The sequence below is a fragment of the Ailuropoda melanoleuca genome, chromosome 2 (assembly GCF_002007445.2).
Source record: "Ailuropoda melanoleuca isolate Jingjing chromosome 2, ASM200744v2, whole genome shotgun sequence".
In the NCBI taxonomy this organism is placed as follows: Eukaryota; Metazoa; Chordata; class Mammalia; order Carnivora; family Ursidae; genus Ailuropoda; species Ailuropoda melanoleuca.
The window spans coordinates 42,531,865-42,557,096 of NC_048219.1; the positions used below are offsets into that span (position 1 = coordinate 42,531,865).

A 25,232-nucleotide genomic window follows, 5' to 3' on the forward strand; every position below is an offset into this window, starting at 1 on the left:
GAAACAACAGCTTCTTCCAGCTGTCTACTCAGCCATATGGGTTTTGTCTGCTTATTGCCAGCATGTTTCATGTGCCATCTCAAACATCATATTCATGTTATAATCAGAAAGAAGAGAAAGAGCGAAAGGACAAGACATAGAGAAGAGCAACAGTGCCTGTCTCTTTTAAACAGCTTCCCCAGAAGCCCCTAGTGACATTGACTTACAGAAATTTAGCCTGAATTGAGTCACATTGCCACCCTTATATTCAATGGAGTTTGGGAGATGGAGGATTTTAATATTTAGTGAACTACTACTTTGAACAAAATTGGGACTCTATTAGTAAAGAAGGGGAAACAGGTACTAGAATGCTTCTGAGAATTTGAAGCATTCACCTACAAAAGACTCATTTCAGACCTAAAGACACATGCAGATTAAAAGTGAAGAGATGGAAAAACATTCATCATGCAAATGGAAGTGAAAAAAAATCTAGGGGCAACAATACTTGTACTGGACAAAACAGACCTTAAAACAAAGAGTATGCAAGAGACAAAGACTGACACTATATAATCTTAAAGGTAATAAACAAAAAGATATAACAATTATAAATTTTATGCACGAACATGGGAACACCCAAATATATAAAGCAGCTAATAACAAGCATAAAGGAAGTAATCGGTAGTAATACAATTAATTATAGGAGGGGACTTAACCACCCCACTTACATCAATGGACAGATCATACAAACAGAAATATAACAAGGAAACAGTGGCTTTGAATGACACTTTGGACCTGATGGATCTAACAGATACATTCAGAGCTTTCCATCCTAAAACAGCTGAATACACATTCTTTTCAAGTGCACATGGAACATTCTCCAGAATAGATTACGTTAAGCTATGAAACAAGTCTCAACAAATTCAAAAAGAGAATTATCCCATACTTTTTTTTTTCCCAATCACAACGTTATGAAACTAGAAATCAACCACAAGAAAAAAATCTGGAAAGAACACATGGAGGTTAAACCAAAGAGATCAAAAAGAAGATAAAAAACACATGGAAACAAATAAAAATGAAAACACATGGTCCAGAATCTTTGGGATGAAGCAAAAGTTGTTTTAAGAGTGAAGGTTATAGAAATACAGGTCTATCTCAAAAGCAAGAAAAATATCAAATAAATAACCTAATCTTACACCTAAACCAGCTAGAAAAAGAACAACAAACAAAACCCAAAACCAGCAGAAAAAAAGAAATAATAAAGATTAGAGCAGAAATAAATGAAATAGAAACTAAAAAAAACAAAAAAAAACAAAAAAAAAAACAGATGAATGAAACCAAGAGCTGTTTCTTTGGAAAGATCAAAAAAATTGATAAGCCTTTAGCCAGATTCATAAAAAGACAAAACAAAACAAACAAACAAAAAAAAAACCCAAAAAAATCCCCAAAAACAAAAAACAAAACCCAAAGAGAGGAGAGGATTCAAAAAAAATCAGAAACAAAAGAGGAGAAATAACAGCCAACGCCACAGATATGCAAAGGATTATAAGAGAATATTATGTAACAACAAGATGGACAACCTAGAAGAAATGGATAAATTCCTAGAAACATATAACCTCCCACAAGTGAATCAGGAAGAAATAGAAAACTTGAACAGACTGATTACCAGCAATGAAATTGAATCAATAATCAAAAAACTCCCAGCAAACAAAAGTCCAGGATGAGATGGCTTCACAGATGAATTCTACTGAACATTAAAAGAAAAGTTAATGCCTGTTCTTCTCAAACTATTAAAAAAAAATAAAAGAGGAACTTCCAAATTCATTCTTTGAGGCCAGTGTTATCCTAATACTAAAACCGGGTGAAAGGCTCTAAGCAAAAGAGAACTACAGGACAATATCNCTCTAAGCAAAAGAGATCTACAGGACAATATCTCTCATAAACATAGATGCAAAAATCTTCAATAAAATATTAATAAACCAAATCCAACGATACATTTAAAAAATTATTCACCACAATTAAGTGGAATTTATTCCTGGGATGCAAGGGTGGTTCAAAATTCTCAAATATTAAATCAATTAAAATGATACATCACATCAACAAAAGAAAGGTTAAAAAGTAGGATCATTTCAGTAGAGATGGAAAACATATTTGACAAAAGTACAACATCCATTCATGATGGATGAACATCCATCTACCTCAACAAAGTAGATTTAGAGGGAACATACCTCAACATAATAAGGACTGTGTATGAAAAACTCACAGCTAACATCATTCTTAATGAGGAATAACTGAAAGCATTTCCCCTAAGATCAGGAAAAGGCAAAGATGCCTACTCTCTCCACAGTTATTTAACATAGTGCTGGAAGTCGTTGTCACAGCAATCAGACAATAAAAAAGAAATAAAAGGCATCTTAATTGGGAAGGAAGAAGTAAAACTTTCACTATTTGCAGATGACATGATACTATATATAGAAAGCCCTAAAGATACACCAAAAAACTACTAGAACTGAAAAATGAATTCAGTAAGGTCACAAGATACAAAATCAACGTATAGAAATCCTTTGCATTTCTATACACTAATAATAAAGTAACAGAAAGAGAAGTTAAGAAAACAGTTACAATTGCATCACAAATATTAAAATACCTAGGAATAAATCTAACCAAGGCAGTAAAAGACCTGTACACTGAAAACCATAAAACATTGATGAAAAGAATTGAAGATGACAAAACAAATGAAAGATAGTCCATGCTCATGGATAGGGAGAACAAACAGTGTTAAAATGTCCATACTAACCAAAGCCATCTACAGATTTAATGCAATCCCTATCAAAATATCAACATTTTTCACAGAATTAGAACAAACGATCCTAAAATTTGTATGGGATCACACAAGACCCTGAATAACCAAAACAACCTTGAAAAAATTAAACTGGAGGTATCACAATCTGAATTCAAGACACACTACAAGGCTATAGTAGTCAAAACAGTATAGTACTGGCACAAAAATAGACACCTAGATCAATGGGAAGGGGTAGAAAACTAAGAAATAAACTCACAATTAAATGGTCAATTAATCTTCAATAAAGGAAACAAGAATATGCAATGGGAAAAAGACAGTCTCTTCAACAAATGATGTTGGAAAAATTGGACAACTACATGCAAAACAATGAAACTGAGCTACTATCTTATACTATACACAAAAATAAATTCAAAATGGATTAAAGACCTAAGTGTGAGATCTGAAAACATAAAAATCTTAGAAGACAGCACAGGCAGTAATTTCTCTGACATTGGCCATAGGAACATTTTTCTAGGAATGTTTCCTAAGGCAAGGGAAACAAATGCAAAAATAAACCATTGAGACCGCATAAGAAAGAAAGAAGAAAAAAGAAAGAAAGAAAAAGAAGAAAGAAAGAAAGAAAGAAAGAAAAAGAAAGAAAGAAAGAAAAGAAAAAAAAACACTTCTTCACAGAGAAGGAAATAATCAACATAACTAAAAAACAGCCTGCTGATTGGGAGAAGATATTTGCAAATGACTTATCTAATAAAGGGTTAGATTTCAAAAAAATATATAAAGAACGTATACAATTCAACACCAAAAAAAACAGTTCAATTAAAAAATGGCAGAAAACATGAACACACATTTCTCCAAAGAAGATATACAGTTGGCCAACAGACACATGAAAAGATGCTCAACATTCATCATCAGGGAAATGAAAATTAAAACCACAATGAGATATCACTGCATACCTGTCAGAATGGCTAAAATTAAAAACACAAAAAAGAGGTGTTGGCAAGGATGTGGAGAAAAGGGAATGCTCATGAACTGTTGGTGGGAATGTAAATTGGTGCAGCCACTGTGGAAAATAGTATGGAAGTTCCTCAAAAAATTAAAAATGGAAATACCGTGTGATCCAGTAATTCCACAACTGGATATTTACCCAAATAATATGAAAACATGGATTCAGAAAGACATATGCACCCATATATTTATTGCAGCATTATTTTCAAAAGTCAAGTTATAGAAGCAACCCAAGTGTCCATCAATATATGAATGGATAAAGAAGATGTGGTATATTTGTAGGTATATATGCATATACATAAAGAAGGTGTGGTGTGTGTGATATAGATAGATCGATTGATCGATCAATCTATACTTTATAATAACATGAACAAAACTACAAGTGTTTCAATAACATTAACAATGTCTGATGAGTTGTCCTGCAAATAGAAAGTATTATATAACATTTGTTATATGAGCTTATATAACACTAGGGCTGACTCATGCATTGTGCAATTATGTGGTAGTTGGTTTAATTCACATTATGTGAAATGATAACTTTTTCTTGTTTAATGACTCATCTATATTTTAGGTGACCACTTCCTTTGAAATAATGCTTTATAATTTAAAAAACTCCAGGTGTTACGTTATCAAAAACTTATGACAGCTTTTGTTAAATAAATAAATATTCATTCAATTGAATGGTGAATTATCCCAACCACTTTGATTGACATTGAGTCTGTAGTAGTGAACATGGCTTACTTTCTGTTCTTAGGAGTTGGTAGTTTGATCTAGTAAATGCCAATGGTAACTTATGTTTGACAGGATCCACAATTCCACAAGTCACCATTCACATTGTACTCCAAGTGAAAGATGCCTCCCCCAGGTTGTTATAAAGAGAAGGTTCCAGGTTAACCACATACATATTACAATAACTTCTCAGTTTTCCACCATAATTGGGAAATGGGATTTTTCTCAAAGGGAAAAATGTTATAATGTTTTTTGGAGGATTAAATAAGATAATATATAGGGATTATATAGGCACAACAAATTTTAGTTTTAAAAGAAATGTTCAGTTCTCTAGGTAAACAGTGTGGACTCAGGACCCATATGGCCTGAATTCAAATTCTGGTCATATCATTTTCTAGGTGTGAATGACCTTCAGAAATGTCCTCTATGAATTGCTGACCTTATGCAGTTCCTGTGAAGATAAATGAGCTGTGTAATTCCTGTAAGCATACATTCTCGATATATTTTGGTGATTAGCCTATTAATTGAAGCTGAATTATTAAGACTCACCACCCATTTTATTCAGCAGTATTTGATAATCATTTTCCGCTATTTTATGCACTTTTCTTTGCCTTTGTTAATAAAATAAATATCTTGTAAACTTTTCCTCATATTTAAATACCATTACTACAAATATTGGTATACCACAGTAAAATTAGCTCACATTTATTGATTGCTTACTGAGCACAAAAGACTCATGTAAGCATTTCACATGTATAGTATCACTTGAGTCTCAGAACAAAGTTTGCTACAATGAAATTTAAAGGTTTTACTTTATTTTTGTTTTGTTATTGGCTTCTTTGCATAGTCTCAGCTATAAGTCATATAGTGAGGCTTCTTAATAACTGAAAACAAGATAAGTAAAATTGAATATTTTAAGTACTTTGCAATGAACACTGCTTACTAAGCTCACAGAAGTGTTCTAACTTAATGTTTCTGTGTTTTCTCCAGGATAGGTATCTCCCCGTAGAAAGAGAAGCTATGATTCTGATGTAGAAAGTTACCTCCACCCACCCCCACCCCAATTTTTCCAACTTTCGGAAAATTATGATTGACCAATGCAGTACTTCATTAAAAAAAAATCCCCATCCATAGAAGATTATTTAATATCAATATAAAATTCCAGAATTATGGAAGAGCTTGTTTAAGAGTTAAGCTTTTGAATTAACACAGGATTCTAATTTTTAAAAATCCTGCCCTATACCCACACCATAAAATCATTCTGTTTTGATCTCAGTCCAAAGTGACAGAGGCAAGTACAGTAAACAGTTCCTTATTTGTCACTAATCAGACCACAAAATCGGCATTAATAAAATAATCAATTAGCCTTTAACACAAAAGACTAATAGAGATGCAATTTGTCTTATTTTCCTAAAGATGTCATGACAAAATATCCCAGACTGGATGCCTTAGACAACAGGAAATTGTTTTCTCGCAGTTCTGGAAGCTGGAAGCCTAACATCAAATTGACAGTAGGTTTGGTTTCTTCTGAGACTTCTCTCCTTAGCTTGCAGATTGCTACCTTTTTACCATGTTCTTAAATGGTCTTTCCTCATGTGCATGCCCCTGGTATGTCTTTGTGTGTACAGACTTCCTCTTCTTATAGGGACACCATTCAGATTGGATTAAGGCCCATCCTAATGCCTAATTTTAATTTAAATGTCTCTTTTAATTAAATGTCTCTTTAAAGACATTATTTCCAAATACAGTCACATTCTGGCATATTTGGGATTAGTTCTTTAACATATGAATTTTATTTTTTTTAATTTTATTTTTTTATTTATTTGAGAAGAGAGTGAGAGAGAGAGTGGGGGGAGGGACGGAGGGACAGAGGTAATCTGAAGCAGGCTCCGCACTGAGTGGAGCCTGAAGTGGGGCTCGATCTCATGACCCTGAGATCATGACCTGAGTGGAAATCAAGAGTCGGACACTTAATCAACTGAGCCACCCAGGCGCCCCTAACATATGACTTTTAAAGAAGAGGAGCACAATTCAGCCCATAACACAATCTATTTAGACATCATTTTTCTTCCATACCTCCTTATTTATTGGACATTAGACTTCAGCTAAAATGTACAAAACAAGTAATAACATGAAATAATATATCTTTTCATATTGTAGTAATACATCATGTTTTTCTGATCAAGAATATGCTATTATTTTAACAAACAGGGCAACTTATTTAAATGTAAGATCTAATAAAATCTTAGTTTTTGTGATGAAAGCTATTTCAGATTAGATGTAATTAGACATGTAATGCGTTATTAATGCATCTATTAATCTAACTTTATATTTTTACCAATGCCTATATAATAATGCTAGGCAGTGTAGAAAAAATGCCATTCTAGGTAAAAAATTTAGGACTTGTACCATTCACTGCTAGCAAATGTAACTTTTATTCAATATTAGCAAAATAGTTCTGATTCATTATTTTTAAAGACTCCATGTAAAATAATATTGCTTAAAAATGAGAAAATATTTTTGTATATAGAATAGTACATTCAAGAAAGATTGTTTTGGAGCACCTGGGTGGCTCAGTTGGTTAAGGAGCCTACTCTTGATTTTGGCTCAGGTCATAATCTCAGGGTGGTGAGATTCAGCCCCACACTGGGCTCCATGCTGGGTGTGGAGCCTGCTTAAGATTCTCTTTCTCCCCTGCCCTCTGCCCCTCTCCACCCCACTCTCTCTATCTCAAATTCACTTTTTTTTTTAAAGAAAGCTTATTTTATTTGTTGTGAATTTTACCTTCTAAATTTTGTACAGAAATTAATCTGGATTTACAAAGGAAGTAATTTTTTTCTTTCTCTCCTACATCTTCAGATAAATTTTGGTTAAGAGTATTTATGCTGTATATTGGTTATTGGTATTTGTTTGCTTCAGTATTTAGTTGTGCATATAATGTGCTTGTCATTATAGTGCTACCAGGCACATACTCGTCAAAATCAGTTCAGTGTGCAAAACTTCTGACTGGCTAACACATATTCAAATATATCCACCTATATTTACAATTATACTTTCATTCATTAGCCATGCAGTAAGGTGCTATTTTTGGAATATTTACATGTGCCAAGGACAGTGCTAAGCCCTTCCTCTTGCTTTTTTATATTATTTCCCTAAGCAAGAGTATTACCAATCTTCAACTTATTACGTTGGTCAAGAATGCCACGTTTTCCCAAAAGATCCTCTCCAGGATCATGCAATTCAGTGGTCTCCAGACATGAATTTCACAAAGCAGTGGTATTTTTAAAAAGTTGGAACATTTTTTTAGAATAATAATGATAAATTTACCATTTATCACTGCCATTTTATGAGAAAGAACATTTCAACACCAAAAAGATTGCTCAATGCAGACCTCAAAACTTTGTTTATTCTCATTTCCCCAGTGAAAGCTTTGTCATCCACAGTTCAAAATTTTGGAAAACAGAACAGAAGGAAAGAGAGGCAGTAAATATCAAGAGAACTAATTAAAGACCTATGTATAGAACAGTACATCCCTTCTCCACATGCTAGTGATTTTTGAATTAAAACATCAAAAAAAAATTGTTGTTGTTTAATGTTTGAAAGAGTGATACTTAGCTTATTTAGTATATAGTAATAGATAAATAGGAAAGGATATTTTTTAAAAAAATTGTGAAGTCATCCACTTGTGGCATTAGGTTCCAAACAAGATTTGTCAGGTTATTGAAGATATTTTACAATACAAACATTACTCTCATTATAGAAAGTAGAGTTTCAAAATAATTTTTTCACTAAACAGAACTTTTAGATCCTAAAGATTGATTAAATACTGATAAATGTCTATGACATTAATGATAGTAGAGATAAATTAGAGTGACAATATAATGGAAAGCATCAAGAAATAACTACTATAATCATTTACTTCATCATAATTATAAAAAAATAGAAGGCAAGGAAAGGAAAATAGAAGACATAAATATTCAATTAGAAGCAAAATCATAGTTATTTGTAAAGGTATAAAAATGTGCAGTCAATTACAGGCCCAAAATTAGATACTTGCATTGTGAGTCTGTGTGCGTGTGAGAGATACTAGTTACTGACCCAAATTCACGTGACCTAATTTCTCACCAGCACTTGTATGTTTCTAATACTAGTGATAAATAGTCCTGAGATATTATTACTATACGATTAATCTGGAAGACCAAAACTTAATGTTTTTAAACTGAAATGACTAGTCAAAAACATTATAATTATTTGTTTAAAACAATAATTTCTTGGATTCTTAATGGTGCTGTCTTTTGCATAGATGATTTTATGCAAAGAATTATCAGTGCTTCAAGAAAATTCTTATAGGTAGAATTACTTCAGAATGACACATAGAACTACATGTGGAACCAGATTAGAATATCTGTGTTGTACAATTTAAAAAGATCCCCTTCATCCAGGTGCTATTTCTGAACCACCATAAGTAAAATGCATACACATTATTTTTTCCCCGATAGGTCTTTTCTCTATAAAATATTATAAGGGGTAGTATTGAGTGAATTCACCATAAGATGTTGACTTCCCCAGATCTGCAAAGAATCTAGATACAGCAAAGGCAGAGAAAGCATGGGAAATGAGGAAAATGAACAAAAAGATACTTGAGGGCTCATGCACATGGATTTTTTTTCTATTTAAAATCCGTCGAGGAATAGCCTTGGATTTTTATCATGTTACCTTGCAGGTTGTTCATTCGTTTTGTGTTCTTCACCAAGTACAAAGATTTCTTTATCCTCCATCCTTGTTTATAGAACATTTCTATCAAGTAAAATAAATTCCTTTGATTTATTAATTTTGAAAATTATGGAAATCCATTGCTTAAAAATTATGTATACTATTTTACTAATATTCTCTAGTGTACTTTATAGTAGCTGTTTTTAACTCATCACTTTTATACTAGTAGCATGAGCATTTAATGGCTCTTACTTGATCCTAAAGTAATTTTATATATTCTTAGCAATATTATTCTGATACAGTGCAAAGAAGCCAGGGTCAACAGACACCTTATAGCATAGAGATCTTGGGATTAGAGAAATATGAATTTGAATCCTATCTTTCCTACTTTCTATCTGTGTCATCTCCTGCAGCTTACATACTTAGCATTTCTAAGGTTCAGTTTCCTCATATTTTGAATACAGTGGTAATATTTTAAGTAATTTCTATTGGTTTATTTTCACCCTTCCAAAATATCATCTGAGAGGAGCTGCAAACTTTGCTAGAAGAATGCAGCGGGGAAAATAAATATCCCTACCTCTCTCCTCTCCCACTCAGTTTCCTGCTAGTACCTTTCATTGGTAAAACATACCTGAATTCAAAGGCAAGGGAACTTTGTTGATGTATGACATAGAGGTTAGTGTGCCAGGACACAGAACAGAGTGGAGGAAGGAGGTTTAGCAGGGCAAAGAGAGAATTCCAAACACAGGAAGTTAAGGGACATTGAGGATAGAGTGCAAAGGCCTAACTTATGTTTAAACAGTTACATAAAGAAAAAGACAAGAAAAAGCAATAATCAAAGATACAATGAATAATTTTTTAGAATTGCTAAAAGACAATACATCTTAAATCAAAAAGCAAGCCCCATATAAAAAGAAATTTACAAATAGACAATGTCATAGTAAAACTGAAAAACAGGACAGGTAATAAAAAGATGTTAAAATCAGCTAGATAGGAAAAAAAGATTACTTCCTAAAGAAGAGTAGTTAAAGTCATAACTGATTTCTCGACAGCAATGGTTGGGCTCTAAGTTGGAAATTACACCTCTAATGGGCTATACGTTATCTTGCCACATTTAATTCTTCATCTTACAGAGCCATCTCTGAAGAAGAGGTACAAAATGTACATGAACATCTGAGAAGTTTAAGATCTCCTGATGCACCTTACAGACAGTTTTAAAGGATGAATTTCAGGAAGAAGGATACTTATCAAAGGCAGAATGTTTGAGATGGAATAAAGAAGAGTAAAGCAAATATTAAATATGTGACTATATCTAAACATAGAAATCATAATTTCCAAAATAGAAGACAAAAGTATAATGAAAACAGGAAAAAAAACCCCTTAATTTGAAAGAAGAAAGGGAAATAGAAACTGTATAAATAGAAGGCACAAAATAAAATTGCAGAAATAAATCTAAATTATTATCAGTAACATCAGATAAATGCAAATATAATGTTCTGGTTTAAAAATGAATTTGTAAAAAGCTGAATTTAAAATATACAATAATATTTTCTCCCAAAGAAACATAATTTACATGTAAGGACCCAAAAATTTTAATCCAAATTATGGAAAATGATATTCTAGACAGTTGCTATCCATGAGAGCTCTTGCAACTGTATTATTAACAGATAAATAGATTTTGAGGCAAACAGCCTTATTAGATCTTAAGATCACTACAAAGTGATAGAAGGTTCGATTCATCAGGATATTATAGCTTCTATATACTCAGTAATATAGACTCAAATTATATAAATCAACAACAACAAAAAAGACAGAAATACAAGAAGAAATAGACAAATTCACCGGCATGTTAGGAAAGTATTCAGACATTTCTCACCAATTAATATATAAGCAAAAATAGAAGTCAGCAACATTTGGATAATATACATTCTTTTCAAAGCACATCTGGACTTTATAGTCTCAATAAACAATAAATTCTATAAATAAGTAGATTAAGAGATTATATTAGAGGTTAATAAGCACGAGGGTAAAGGAAAAGTACAACAGGGCGAGAAGTATTGGTACAGGAGTGAAATATTGGGAGAGCTGCTCTAAGTATGGTATTAAATATGGTTGTTAGGCTAGATAGACATCATTGAAATAAATAAAAACTTGACCAAGGTAAAGAGGTTCCAGAGGACACTGCCAGATTAAAGGCCTAAGGCAGGAGCATACTAAATATAGTCAAGTGGATTGACTAAGAGGGAAAAAAAGGATATGAGGAGAGCAGCATAACACAAGGGGCCCCATGGGCCACTGTAAGGACTTTGGCTTTTGCTTTGAGTAAAACGAAGTCTTCAGGGTGCTGGGAACAGTGCAATTCAAGGTCTGACTCCTGATTTTAAAAAAGACTCCCCGGCTGCCGAATTGGAAATAGACCATAGGGAAGCAAGGGTTGTACCACAGAGGCTGTGAACATATGCTGTCCTATTCTTTTAATGGATAATATATTTACATACCCACAAATGAAGCCAATAGAAGATAAGCAAAAGGAAACCAAGAAAAGCAAACCCCTCTGGCCTTGTAGGGGAAAGACACTGTGAATGAAATGCCCAGTGGAGTTCTGAGGTGAAAGCCATACACCATGTGATGTGATCCTTTCCTGTGATCCCATAAATTTTTAGAAAAAGCAGAAAGATTTTTTAAATGCTCCTAGAATTAGCACATAATTATGTGATGTCCATCTGAGTAGTTCAGGCTATTCGGGTACTCACTGAGCCTCAAATAGGAACGTAATTGGGTTTTTCCCAGAAATTTATCTTCCTAGATGAATCATCTTGACTCCTCTTTCTTAGTAAAACATACCACATGTTCCCTTTTTTTTTCATTTTGTATAGGGTACTAAGAGATAGAAAGTGTTAAAGCTTTAAAATATCCTAGAAATTATAAATATGGCTCTGGTTATGATGTTATCTGCTTTTGTCATCGATAAGAACATCACCATCAAACAGGACTCACTTGATTAATCATAGCAGTTCATTTATCTAAAGAAAATTTTGAGTGTCTTCTGTGACTCTGTACCATTTGCAACAATTCTAGAGAAATTACTAGGAGAACATTATCCTCATATTCAAAACTCTCGGTTTAGTGACTGTGAACCATTGGCCTGTGGGCCATAACTGCGATTAAAAGAGATTCATCAAGAATAGGGTGCAGAAGAGCAGACTGAAGGCAGAAAACTACACGCAAGAACTTGGGTCTTTATATCCCTCCATTATAAAGACTATGCTGTCATTTAATTTACATATTATAGTATATGTTTAGGTATTTATGCACAGTTTGAAAAGAATATTTATTCATGTTTGCCAACTCTCCCCATTTCACTTTAGGAAAGGAATACATGCTTTTCTTGCAAAATACTTACAGCACTTTCACGCACATTTTTTTCTGCATCTAAACAACTACCATATGTGATAGTAGGCCCTTCTCTGAGAGTTAAGAGGGCTCCAAGTGAAAGTGGAATAATCTGAAAATGAGCAGAGCAGTTCCTTCATTCAGGCAGCTGTGCTGAGGTGAGAAGATCAGCAGGAATCAGAAAATCTGGACATGAATCTGGCTTTGTGCTGACCTTGGGTAAATGAGTCTCAATTTCTTCATCTGTAAAATACTAAGCTCACAGGCTCTTTCTGAGGAATAAATAATATATGAAGATGTTGTATAACTATAGATCACATTACAGCTGTATAAGACATACATTTATTTCTGACACCATTTATTCATTTAATCATTTAAAAAGAAATATTTAATTTCTGTTGTATTCTGTGAATTGTAGTAGATCTTCACAGGTGAGATAGCTTCTGCCCTCAAGGATTTTTAGTGGAGGCTGGGTGATAAGATATACATATAGGACCCTTAATAGGACAGAGACAGAGGATAGTTGGGGAAGTGGGCAAAATCACAGAAGGCTCTCCAGAAGAGAGATGATTCTGTATTCTGGTGGCATTAGTCTTCTCATTTTGTAAATGTTGGCTTGGGTGTTTTTCTTGTCCTTTAAAGTCAAAGTATGAGGGAAGAAAAGAAAATGTGGAAAAGGAATCAAACTAGGATTATAAATGTAATAAATGGTAATAATTTCTAGGTGGCAGATAATTATATTGTATATCTGGATTTTACCTTATCCAAAATACAAATTTTTTAAGAAATAATTTCTGTGTGCTATTAAATTTTAAAAATGATGGGTGACCATATGCACCCCAATGTTCATAGCAGCATTGTCCACAATAGCTAAATTGTGGAAGGAGCCGAGATGCCCTTCAACCAGACGAATGGATTTAGAAGATGTGGTCCATATATACAATGGAATATTACTCAGCCATCAGAAAGAACAATTACCCAACATTTGCAGCAACATGGACGGTACTGGAGGAGATTATGCTAAGTGAAATAAGTCAAGCGGAGAAAGACAATTATATGGTTTCACTCATTTATGGAACATAAGAAATAGCAGGGAGATAAGTAGGAGAAGGAAGGGAAGAATGAAGGGGGGGTAAACAGAAGGGAATGAACCACAAGAGACTATGGACTCTGGGAAACAAACTGAGGGTTTCAGAGGGGAGGGGGTGGGGGACTGGGATAGTCCGGTGATGGGTATTAAGGAGGGCACATATTGCATGGAGCACTGGGTGTTATATGCAGATAATGAATCATGGAACACTACATCAAAAACTAACGATGTACTGTATGGTGACTAACATAACATAATAAGAAATTATTATTTTAAAAAAAGAATGATGGGTGATTCAGGTATAATTTGTAATAGTATCATAATCTGAGGGGTAATATTCAACAACCTAGCATTTTGGGGGTATATTTTAGTATCAACTTCATCTTGCACAATTATGTTGATTCAACATTAAGACTACTTTAAGAATTCTTACCATTTTTGGGGCGCCTGGGTGGCACAGCGGTTAAGCGTCTGCCTTCGGCTCAGGGCGTGATCCCGGCATTCTGGGATCGAGCCCCACATCAGGCTCCTGTGCTATGAGCCTGCTTCTTCCTCTCCCACTCCCCCTGTTTGTGTTCCCTCTCTCGCTGGCTGTCTCTATCTCTGTCAAGTAAATAAATAAAATCTTTAAAAAAAAAAAAAAGAATTCTTACCATTTTTAATTGATATATTTCTTCTTCATTGCCAGCTCTCTGTCTTTGCTCTTGAGAATAAAATATATATCTTTTGAGTGTTTTGGATGTATTGATTTATTTCTTATTATGCCTTCTTTGCATTTTTGTTATCCTGTGAATGTCATTCATTTTTCTAGGCAAATTTTTCTATTAATTTAGTCACTTAATTTATGTAGTTTAAGGGACTTTTAAAAAATAACTCTGAGTCTAGTGAATGTAGTTGATTATCCTTTTGTAACTTTGGTAAATTTTACGTGTAATTATTAATTTCTTTTGTAACTTTGGTAAATTTTACGTGTAATTATTAATTTCTGTGTGGACTTTGACTAGGGGAAGCTTGCTACTCCTCGTACCAACTGAATTTGTCAATAAAATACCTTTGTTTAGGTAACAGACTTCTGATACAGTATTATTTTGTGTATGATAAAAAAACACAAAAACAGGAGAGAAGTAAATCAGTTTAAACTGGAATTTTGTCAATACAGTGCTTCTTGAATTTATGAGGAGCTTGACTTTTTTTTCCCATTGCTACACATGCTCTTTCCATTAATTTCATAGATTTTTCATGGAACAATTGTCTGCTACAACCTCTATAGAGTAAATTATATATACCATTCACATTTCTGATTTGTTGTTTATATAAGCTAAACTCTCGATTTTCAAGAAGTCCGTAATAATACCCACCTACTTTGAATTCTATTTCTTTGGAAAAAGGTGAAAACAGTATACTACAGTATTTGTCATCCCTTAAATGTATGACAATGTAAGAATAAGTGTAACAATAAGTTTCTCTTCTCTGAAACTATTGATGATCCCTGTAGCTTTGGTAAATTACCACTGACCCTTAAACTCAGGCATGTGATACTTCTCTCACTCAACAGTGCGTTTCTTTCTGTTCTGTCAAGCATTTTGCTCTCTTTTCAAGCAGTTTAAGTGTAGTTAAAAAGTGATTTCTTTTCACAATAATCCTGCTCTTTAACTTCAGTTTGTCCTTATTAACTGTCATCTCAACACATTTGGCTGAGATAATTGGGTATTGATTATTTTTGCACTGTCATTTGCAGTTCAAGTTGGATCTTTATACACATTTGAGACTTTTTAATGGCTCTTGTTTGTTCAACATGCATGCATAGTTTTAGTTTGGGGTTTGGTTCAGTGTGCTGAATTCAGGCTCAATTTCACTTAAAAGAAAATAGCAGTTCAGTGATAAAGCAAGAGTGCTTCCGAACTGCTTCTTCAACTCTTCCCTTTTTTTCTTGAATTCTAAGCCAAATAAGGAATTCTGAAGCTTGGCTTCACTTGGGGTTACTTGGTTTTAGAACTTTTATGAGGATGCATGGTCACAGAACGCTACCCTCTTATTCTTTTTTTCTTCCCCTCGTAGGACTGACTGCTAATCATTATTTCCAAAAATAATAACAACCTTTTTCTTCCTTTTTCCATAGGCATGCTTAAGCACAGTTTTATTTTTTAATCCCCATTATTTGTATTTATTTTAGTTTGCCACGAATTCTTTTTGTTCAGTTCTTAGCCATACAGAAGCATAAATCAAAGTGACAATTACTTGTGAATATTCAATATTTTAAGATTTTTTTAACATCAGTGACTCACGAATCCTACCACATGAGACACTAGAAGAAAGAAAAGAATATTTTCTATGCATGGGGGCGTTTGAAGTGAAGACTGGGATTTGGGAGTCAAAGGAAAAGAGTTCAAGCCCTAACTCTGGCCTTTCAGTGTTACCTTGCATATATCACTTAATTGTTCAGACTTCCAGTTGTCTCATCTATAAAATAGTGATGGTACTCATACCCATTTCAGAATTGTCATGAAAATGAAATGAAATAAATTAAAGTATTTCGAAAACTGCAATGCATTGTGTCAAAGCCCTCAAATGGTTTAGAATTTGTGTGAGTAAAGGGCACAAAAACTGACATGGAGACTAATACTAGCTTGAAAATTGCTGGTAACTCTTCCAATGTTTAATAGATATAATATGGAAAATTCAGAAGGCAAGCACTGAGTATATTTGAAGTGATTGGATTTGTTTCTGAGTGGAACTGGGACTTAAAAATAGGCCTGCAGGGATGGGTAAAATTTGTAATGGAAAAGAGCAAATTTCCAAATGTTCTTGTTAAGAAGGAGCAGACTTTATTTGTCCATTTATTAAATCATTTTTTAAGTATCTATTAAGTGTTTACTATAGGCACTATGTTAAGGGATACTATGGAAGATGGAGTGGCTATGGAAAGAAAAAGAAGTTTAACTTTTGTCACGTGATATACATTTTAATCTTTGGATTCTGATGAATTAAAAGGTGGTAACCTCTTTACCACAAAATTATTGGGTGAATCTTCAGATCATAGTCAATATCGTATGGCTTTGTACTCTAACAGAAATGCTCCTTGTATATTCACTGTTAGATTTGAAGGCAACAAATGCTACCATATTACTATATATCTTACTAAGCTTCCTACTCCTATTGATTGTTATTTTAAATATAAGGGGTTTTGTTTATTTATAGGTATGTAGTTTATCGTGTCTAATTCTGCTTATAATCAAATTAAATAAAAGCTCAGTGGAAGGTAAGTCTGATTTTTTTTAAATGTCTGCATTTGTTCAAGATGGTTTAATTAAAAATAATTATTAAACATACTTGAAATGTTTACTTTTTTGAAACTAAGTCAAGGATATTTATTCTTTATAGTTTATTTTATATCTACTTAACTGATTTAAAAAATTCCTTCAGAAGTCTTAGAGAGACTTAGCACAAGCAAATGCAAATACTCCATTCATTACTCCATTCATCCTTGTGCACCGAACTTCATTTAGGGGCTTATCTAAGTTGTCTACTTATCAAGTAAACCCATTAAGCACTACATTTTTCCAGTTTGGGTTGTGCTTACAAAGCAGCAAATATAGTAAAAGCTCAATGAAAAGGGAAAATTAGCCTCAGTAAGTTTGGTGTCTTGTGAGCAAAACAATTTGATTTTACTTTTTAATCCAGTTCTTTTATGTCACGATTAAATCACTCCCCTCCCCCACACTAACTGGGGCACCTGATTCTGCTGAGGAAGGACCCCACAGAGCAGCATCACACTAGGGAGAGCAGCTCCCTCATCCCTTCCTCCCATCCCTAGGCCCTGCAGCAAAGGGAATCAGGGATCGCCCACCATGCTCTCTGGTATCTGTAGCCTTGGTAGCAGGTGGAGAGTACAGTTGTGAAAGGCTGTTGTTGAGTGCAAGATGATGGCTTACTAGGAAAGTTTCAGGAGATGCCAGTGAATGACTGAGGAGAAGGACATGGATTGGGGGTAAGGGAACAGCAGCAATATGTGGAAGGTCACACACTAGTTCAACTACCTGGGTCACACCTAGTGATCCCAGAACATAGTTTCCTTCATGGCAGGAGTAGGAGAGATAGATTTAGTCCGTCATTCAAACAGCATATAATTCATGAATGCCAAACACCATGCCAACTTTTTCACTCCAGCAATAAAGTGGAGAATAAAATCAACATCATCCCTGCCTTCATGGGACTTAACAGTACAGGAAGAAGGCAGACATTAAATAGAAATTCTGGAAGATTAATATATAATTGCTATTTGTGATAACTGTTATGATGGAAAACTCCAGGCTATAGGGTGGAGCCATATTTTGGGACTTCATTAGATTAAGGTGTCACAGTGATCCCTTATTATCTCAAAAAGTTGTATTATAATGAAGACTGAAAGGATGATTAAAAATTATTCAGATATAGTACGAGGACTCATTTGAGTCCAAACGAGCATTGTATGTAGAAGCCCAGAGAGAGGAATGAGTTTTAAGTGTATATTCAAGGCACTTGGATATCCCAGGGGCATATCCATAGGTGAAATCCATAGTTACGTGAAAAATTGTATTTCTGCAAAGAGGCTCCTAGGAGGTCACTGTGAACCGATTCTACATTGGGGAGTTAAGTTGTTCGTTTGTCTCTAAAGACCCTCATATTGAACACTTTTCCAAATCTTTCCTTCCCTGCTTTTGTTGACTAATTCAGAATTCTGTGGAGAATCGTATCTTTACCAGTCATGTACTAAATGGAGACTTCTAGGCATGCTGTGCTATCTACTATAGTACTCACATCTGGCAATTGAAATTTAAATTTAAATAAATCAAACTCAATAAAATTTCAAAAAATCACAAATTCAGTTCCTCAGTCACACTAGTCACATTTTAAATGTTCAATCATTGAATATGGGTAGCAGCTACTATATCAGACAACACAGATACTGAACATTTCCATCACCACAGAAAGTTCTGTTTGCACAGTTCACATAGTAGCTAATAGTCTGGGCTCTTGAGTCAGATAGATCTGGATTTAAATCCTAGTTTTGCACTTACTAAAACTCAGGTTAACCATGGATAAAATAAGAATGACATTGATAATGTACATATAAAGAACTTAACATAGCATCTGGCACATAATAGGCATTTTAGAAATACTTATACCTGATAGCTCAATTCTCTTAACACCTTTGTCCTCCACTGACTCAATTGTTCTTCCTCTTCCTCCTCCATCCAGTGTAAATTCATTCAATCATATTTGCACCCAAGCTTCACTTCCTTTTTTAACTAGTCATAGTTCCAACCCAATCCACAATTCTAGATTAATCCGAACTTGTTCTCTCATTCAGCTGAGTCTGCCAAACCTTGTTGGAAGAAATCATTTCACTATTGAGATTATCAGGCTTATCAGTTGGCAGCCCCCTGGTTCATCTGGTAGACTACCAGAGTACTTGGCAAGCCTTTGACAATACTTCTTTGGCTAATCTTTTCATTTTTGGTAGTACCTGTTCTAAATGTATTCTCTTCACCTTTGTATCAGCAAATGACTATATCCTGGAATGAATTCACTGAACTTCTCTCTCCTGCATCTCTAAGGGTATATTTTTTATTTGTAGGGATTCCCAAATGCCGATGCCATGTAAGGCTACTTCACAGGTATTTGATTAATGTTAAAAAGTACATCTACTTGGACCTGACTCCTACTACTGAATGAGAATCTTTAGTACTGGGAATGGCAGAATTTGTGCTTGTTTAAGGTTCTTCAGGTGCTTTTATGACCTAAGTTTGGGAGACACCACCAAGAGAGTGGTAGACATCTTTACTCATAATCTCTGATTGCTTTTTCACGCTCTTTAATATTATTGTGGCTGCCTCTATTTCTTCCCAGCAGTTGACATGAAGGCTGCACTTTTCAGAGCTCTTCAGTGAGTTGTCAGAGCATCTGTCTTGCCTGTGGTCATCACACTTAATCTCTCCTTGCTGGCACTGTTAACACATTCCCACTGGTGGCTTGCCAAGTTTGAAAGTAGCGAGAATAGCTCCTTTGCTGTGTCCTGGCTATGCTCCAAAACTTCATTTTTTTTTAAAGATTTTATTTATTTATTTGACAGAGATAGAGACAGCCAGCGAGAGAGGGAACACAAGCAGGGGGAGTGGGAGAGGAAGAAGCAGGCTCATAGCAGAAGAGCCTGATGCAGGGCTCGATCCCATAACGCCGGGATCACGCCCTGAGCCGAAGGCAGATGCTCAACCGCTGTGCCACCCAGGCGCCCCCAAAACTTCATTTTTGGTCTTTTTATCTGACCATTTAATGCAAACTGTAGATCATAGATGACACTGGTGGAAGAGTTCAAGCAGCCAGGAGTGCGATCTCAGGAAGATGAAAGTCACACAGTTATGTAATAGTTTGGACATGAACATTGCTCTGTAAAAATTTAATTTAATTCAAAGTGTGTTTTCTACTGGGCACAACATTTAGCATTCCAGGGAAAAAAGAACTTTCAATGCTGTATTAAATTTTTTTCATCTGTTAGTGTGTTGTATACATAATTTATAGTGAGTTTCTTTGGCCCCAGTTATCGTTTTGGTGGTTCTCAAAAGCTTAAAATGTCACTCATAGGTACAGCATTGGTGGTATTGTGTTGAGCATAGCTGCCTTCTAAAGTATCACTTATAAAAGGAAACATTTTAGTGAAAATAGCTAAATGGTCAAAAGTCAACATGTAATTAGCAAATAACCTTATATGTAAATATATATATTTGTGTAGTATTATATATATAAATATCTAATATGTATGCTGTTTATATACAGGTATAGATTAATATAAATATTATTGAATTTAAAAGAATTTCCTCATTAGGGGTGCTTGGGTGGCTCAGTCAGTTAAGCATTTGATTCCTGATTTTGGCTCGGGTCGTGATCTCAGCAGGGCATCTGCTTGAGATTCTCTCTCTCTCCCCCTTCCTTAGCCCCACCCCCTGCATATATTGACTCTCTCAAATAAATAACTCTTAAAAAAAAAGAAGAATTTCATCGTTAATTCTTCATTACACAGTAGAACATCAAGTATCAGTCTCCTAGTGGAATTATAATAATCATAAACTCATGGAAATAATAGATTAGGAAACAATAAGAAAAAGATGAAAAGTCAGAGAATCTTAATTAAATCTCAGTTGAGACTTTTATTTCATGTATGGCCATGAGCAGGTCACTGAACATCAGTTTCCTCATCTTCAAAATGATCTTTCAGGAGGTTGTTGTAAGGACAAAATGTAATAAATGATAAATGCTAATACATTATAAAATATATTTATTGTTGCCAAGGTCAAAGGGCACAATTTTGAAATATCTTCTAAATTCTCTAAGATAGAATACATTATATAGCACTTTAGTTAATTCATGAGGATAACAGCTCACTTTTTTCCATCTTAGTATCTTTGAAAGATTAACATATAATAAATCTTAAATCTTATTAACTAAAATGAAGTATGCTTTATTAAGTTTTTTATTTCTGAAAATTGGCAATTCATGTGTATGGATGTTTTGTGTTCTCCTAATAAACAGAACATTTATTTAGCCAGAATTTTTTTGTCTCTTCTTTTTCTTTATTGAACAAAGGCCAGCTTTCATGCTTTTCCTAACATACTAGACATTTAAAATTTTAGTATATGATTTCATTTTTATTTGGGATAATTGTGATAAATAGTAGCTACATTTGTTGAACTCTTGAATTGTGATGGACACAATGTAAAGGATTTTATATGTATTAACATATTTGATCCTCATAACAGTCCTATGAGATGGCTTGTGTTTTCCCCATTTACTGATGAAAAGATTAAGTCACAGAAGTAGGTATCTTTCTCTAAAATCATCTTTTAAGAGACAAAATGGGAGTGTGAACCTAAGTGGTCTGATTCTAGAACCTAGACTCATCACATTTAAGCCACACTTCATTACATATGGTGTCCTACAGATCAGCTTGAGTGTTCTCAGAATGCAAGCTTTGGGCACCACAATTCCTGTGGGAGTTGACTTGCAGATATTTGATTCCAATAGCAACCATATAAGTAAAATTATCCTGGGGTCCTAGTAGTGCTTTCTAACTTGTTATATGAAAACAAACATAGTAATATGGAATCAATTTCACATCGTCAGTAGTCAGAGATACAAAAGGAAAAATAATAAATAATAAAAAGTTTCCTTTTGTATCTTTGACTGTCCTCAGTAGTTTTTTAAGGTTATCAAAATAAGTAGATTATGTATCGGTGAAACAAAACTGTAAAGTTTACTGAAACCAAAAAATACCACAAAAAATATGCTATAAAATATGCTAACTCAAGTTACATTTGATCCATTTATTTTATTTTCTAGTTCTCAGCATTGCTATGTTGTCAACATCACTAATGTTGCTAGTAACTGAGTTCTATTACTCTGGGGATTAGGGCTTCAACATACAAATTTGGGGGTGGGGGACACAGACACAAACATTCAGTTCATAACAATCTCTTGGGCATATGAATTTTGTCCACGTGGTGTTTTTAACTTTTTTTTTTTTTAAATTAAAACTCCTTGGAAAAGTCAAACACTCCAGCTTACCACATTCCCTGCCATTCCCTTCTGTCCTTTTCCTTGCTAGATACTGAATAGTGTTATCTACTGAATCTCAGTAGGTTCCCGAATTATTGACTCTTGATTTAGACCATTCAAAGTGTCAAAATTTATCAAGATTTTGGTACTAAAATTTAGTTTTGGTTCTCTCTTATAGGATGGAGAACCTAATAAGGGGAAGGAATCCCCCACAATATCAAAGAAGTCCTTGTAAAGAAGTTCGTGCAGCACTTCGGAAGAGGCCTGAAGAAGAGTGTAAGTATGTTTAATAGGATTAAGATATGTTCTAGATAGATTTTGGTGAGTAACATTTAAAAAAAAAAGTATTAACTTTTAAGTGATTAGTCAAATGATCGAAGTGCTTAATAAATATTTGTTGAATTAAATTGAATTTATTTTTTAAAAACATATGACTAAATGATACCTGGATTCAGACACTAGGAGCATTTTTTTCTTAAGTGTTTCTCTTGTACTTTAAGATGTTCTACTGATAATTGAGTTCTGTATTCAAATAAGATTGGAAAATGCTACATAATCTACTGTATCTTCCGACCATGAATATTACTGTTTCTGAGGAGTCCTGAAGTAAAAGAAACTTTTGAAATGTGCTTAAAATCAATAGATTTCACTTTCATTTGACCACAACACTCAACATTTTTTTTAACCTGAGGACTCTTTGAAAACCACTGCATTAGACTAAAGAATAAATACCTAATGGTAAACATAAAGCCATGGGTCAAAAAGAAACTTTGGATCAATCAAAGTTAAGAAAAGATTTTGAAAGATGGATATATCTTACCATAAAGTCATCTTACTCCATCTGCAAATTAGTAAATATCAGAATATGTAATTGTCTATCAGGACTTTATTTTAATATTTCTAGTCTGTAGCATTGTTGGAGACATTTGACATAATATTTACATTTTAAGTTTATAAGATAACAAAAAATACTAACTCCCTTCATGCTGTTTTTAAATAATTATTTTCAGGGAACTAAATCACATTCTATTAATGGGAAAAATGTATGTGAATTTTGTCCTTTTACAGAAACTTACATTTTATAAGGATAGAGTTAATGCAATGGGTTTATTGGCATATGTAGCTTAATAGACTTTTAAGATTATATTGGCATTTTAAATTAGTTTGAAGTACACCATTCTGAGTAAAGACAAAGTATTTTAAAGCTGGGCACACTCATGGCAAGTAGAGTGTTTTCATTCTATTTTGTTTTATTATAAAGTTAATAGACAACCTGATTGGGTTATCATCTATGTCATTCAGTATACTGTTAGTTTTCTTTTTTTTAATGTTGGTGTTCTTTTAATTGATAGATTTACCGCTTCTAACACTATAAACAATAAGCATTTAAAACTAAAATTTGAAAATGAAGATTGAGTTCTGGGCATCATAAAACTAAAACTATAAGATGCAGACTCTTGCACAAAAGTACTGCTTTTTTATTGGGTTCATAGGGAAACTCTGGGGTTTCTCCTCTATGCTGGTTTAACACAATTATCTTAGTTTCTGGTATACTTCTTCAGATTTTATTTTTTAAATTTATAAGGGATTTTTGTAAATAAATCTTATCATTGATTCTCTCAGAAGTGCTATTTAATATAGATAAAGTGATTTTTTAGAACTCTGAGTTAGTCTAGCCTGGAGGTTGACCACTGGGTCCATTGACCAAATCCAGCCTGACACCTGTTTCTGTTAATAAAATTTTATTGAAACATGGCAATCTCTTATTTATTTAGGTATTGTGTATGTCTGCTTTCATATTACAGAGGAAAAGTTGAGTAGTTATGACAGAGACTATATGGCCCACAAGGCCAAAAATATTTACCTGATTCTTTACAGGAAAGGGTTTAAATCCAGTTTTGGGCCATTGGTTCTCAAAGTGTGCTCCTCGGATCAGCCAGTTTCAGCATCTAGGAACTTGTTAAAAATCACATTTTAAGAGCTGTAACCCATATCTACTGAATCAAGACCTTTGATAGTTGGGTGCAGTAATCTGTGTGTTTAGAAGAAACCCTGAAGGACATTCTGATGCAAGCTCAAATTTGAAAACCTCTAATCTAAGTCAAATGATTGGTTGCAGATGATAGTAAATTGTCATGGATACAAAATAGTAATAAAGGTAGGCATATTTTAGAGTTGTCTTATTGCTGTTTAATTAAGGTACATAACATAACTGATGCTTGCATTATAACAAGCAAGTCCTCATCAACTGGACTGTGGCAGTCAGGGCAATTTTTCAAATATCATTGCAGGAACTCAGTTGGGTTGACTAAGTTATTGAACATGGAAAGACATAATGAGAAATAAGAAACTTATAAAATGTTATTCTCTTCCAGAGAGGTCTTCATTATCCCTTGTTAGTATAATGAGCAGTTCCTCCTGCCTTGTTACAGACCAGTGTTAACTCCCTAAGTAAGAAACCTCTTTTTCAGAATGGAAGAAGCATTATCACATTAGTTAATTAAGACATTAACTTCAGAGTCACACAGAAGGGTTTTTTCTCTAATGTGACACTTAATGTGACCAGCTGCAGGAACCTGGGTATTATTTTTTTAATCTAGGACTCCATTTACTTATCTGAGAAATGAGGATAATGACAGGATCTACTTTGCAGGGTTGCTTTGAGAATTAAAGGAAGATATTTATATGGAGATATTGCTGGTTTGGTTCTAGACAATGGAAATACCATAAAGCAAATATCGCCATGAAATAAGTCAAATGAATTTTTTTGGTTTTCTAGTGCATATTAAAAGTTATGTTTATACTATACTGAAGTCTGTCAAGTCTGCAATAATATTATGTTTAACAAAGTGATGTACATACCCTAATTTAAAAAGTACTTTATTGCTTAAAAATATCAACTGTCATCTGAGCTTTCAGTGAGTTGTAGTCTTTTTG

At 33.8% G+C, this 25,232-nt stretch overlaps 1 protein-coding gene across 1 annotated transcript in view; it reads left to right on the forward strand.

Moving 5' to 3' along the window:
• LRRC7 (leucine rich repeat containing 7) overlaps positions 1–25,232 on the forward strand; it is a 555,497-nt gene that overhangs the window by 108,069 nt on the left and 422,196 nt on the right. The window contains exon 2 of the mRNA XM_034653683.1: positions 22,474–22,571. Coding sequence (XP_034509574.1) covers positions 22,474–22,571 — 98 coding nt within the window. The remainder of the gene's footprint in view (positions 1–22,473; positions 22,572–25,232) is intronic.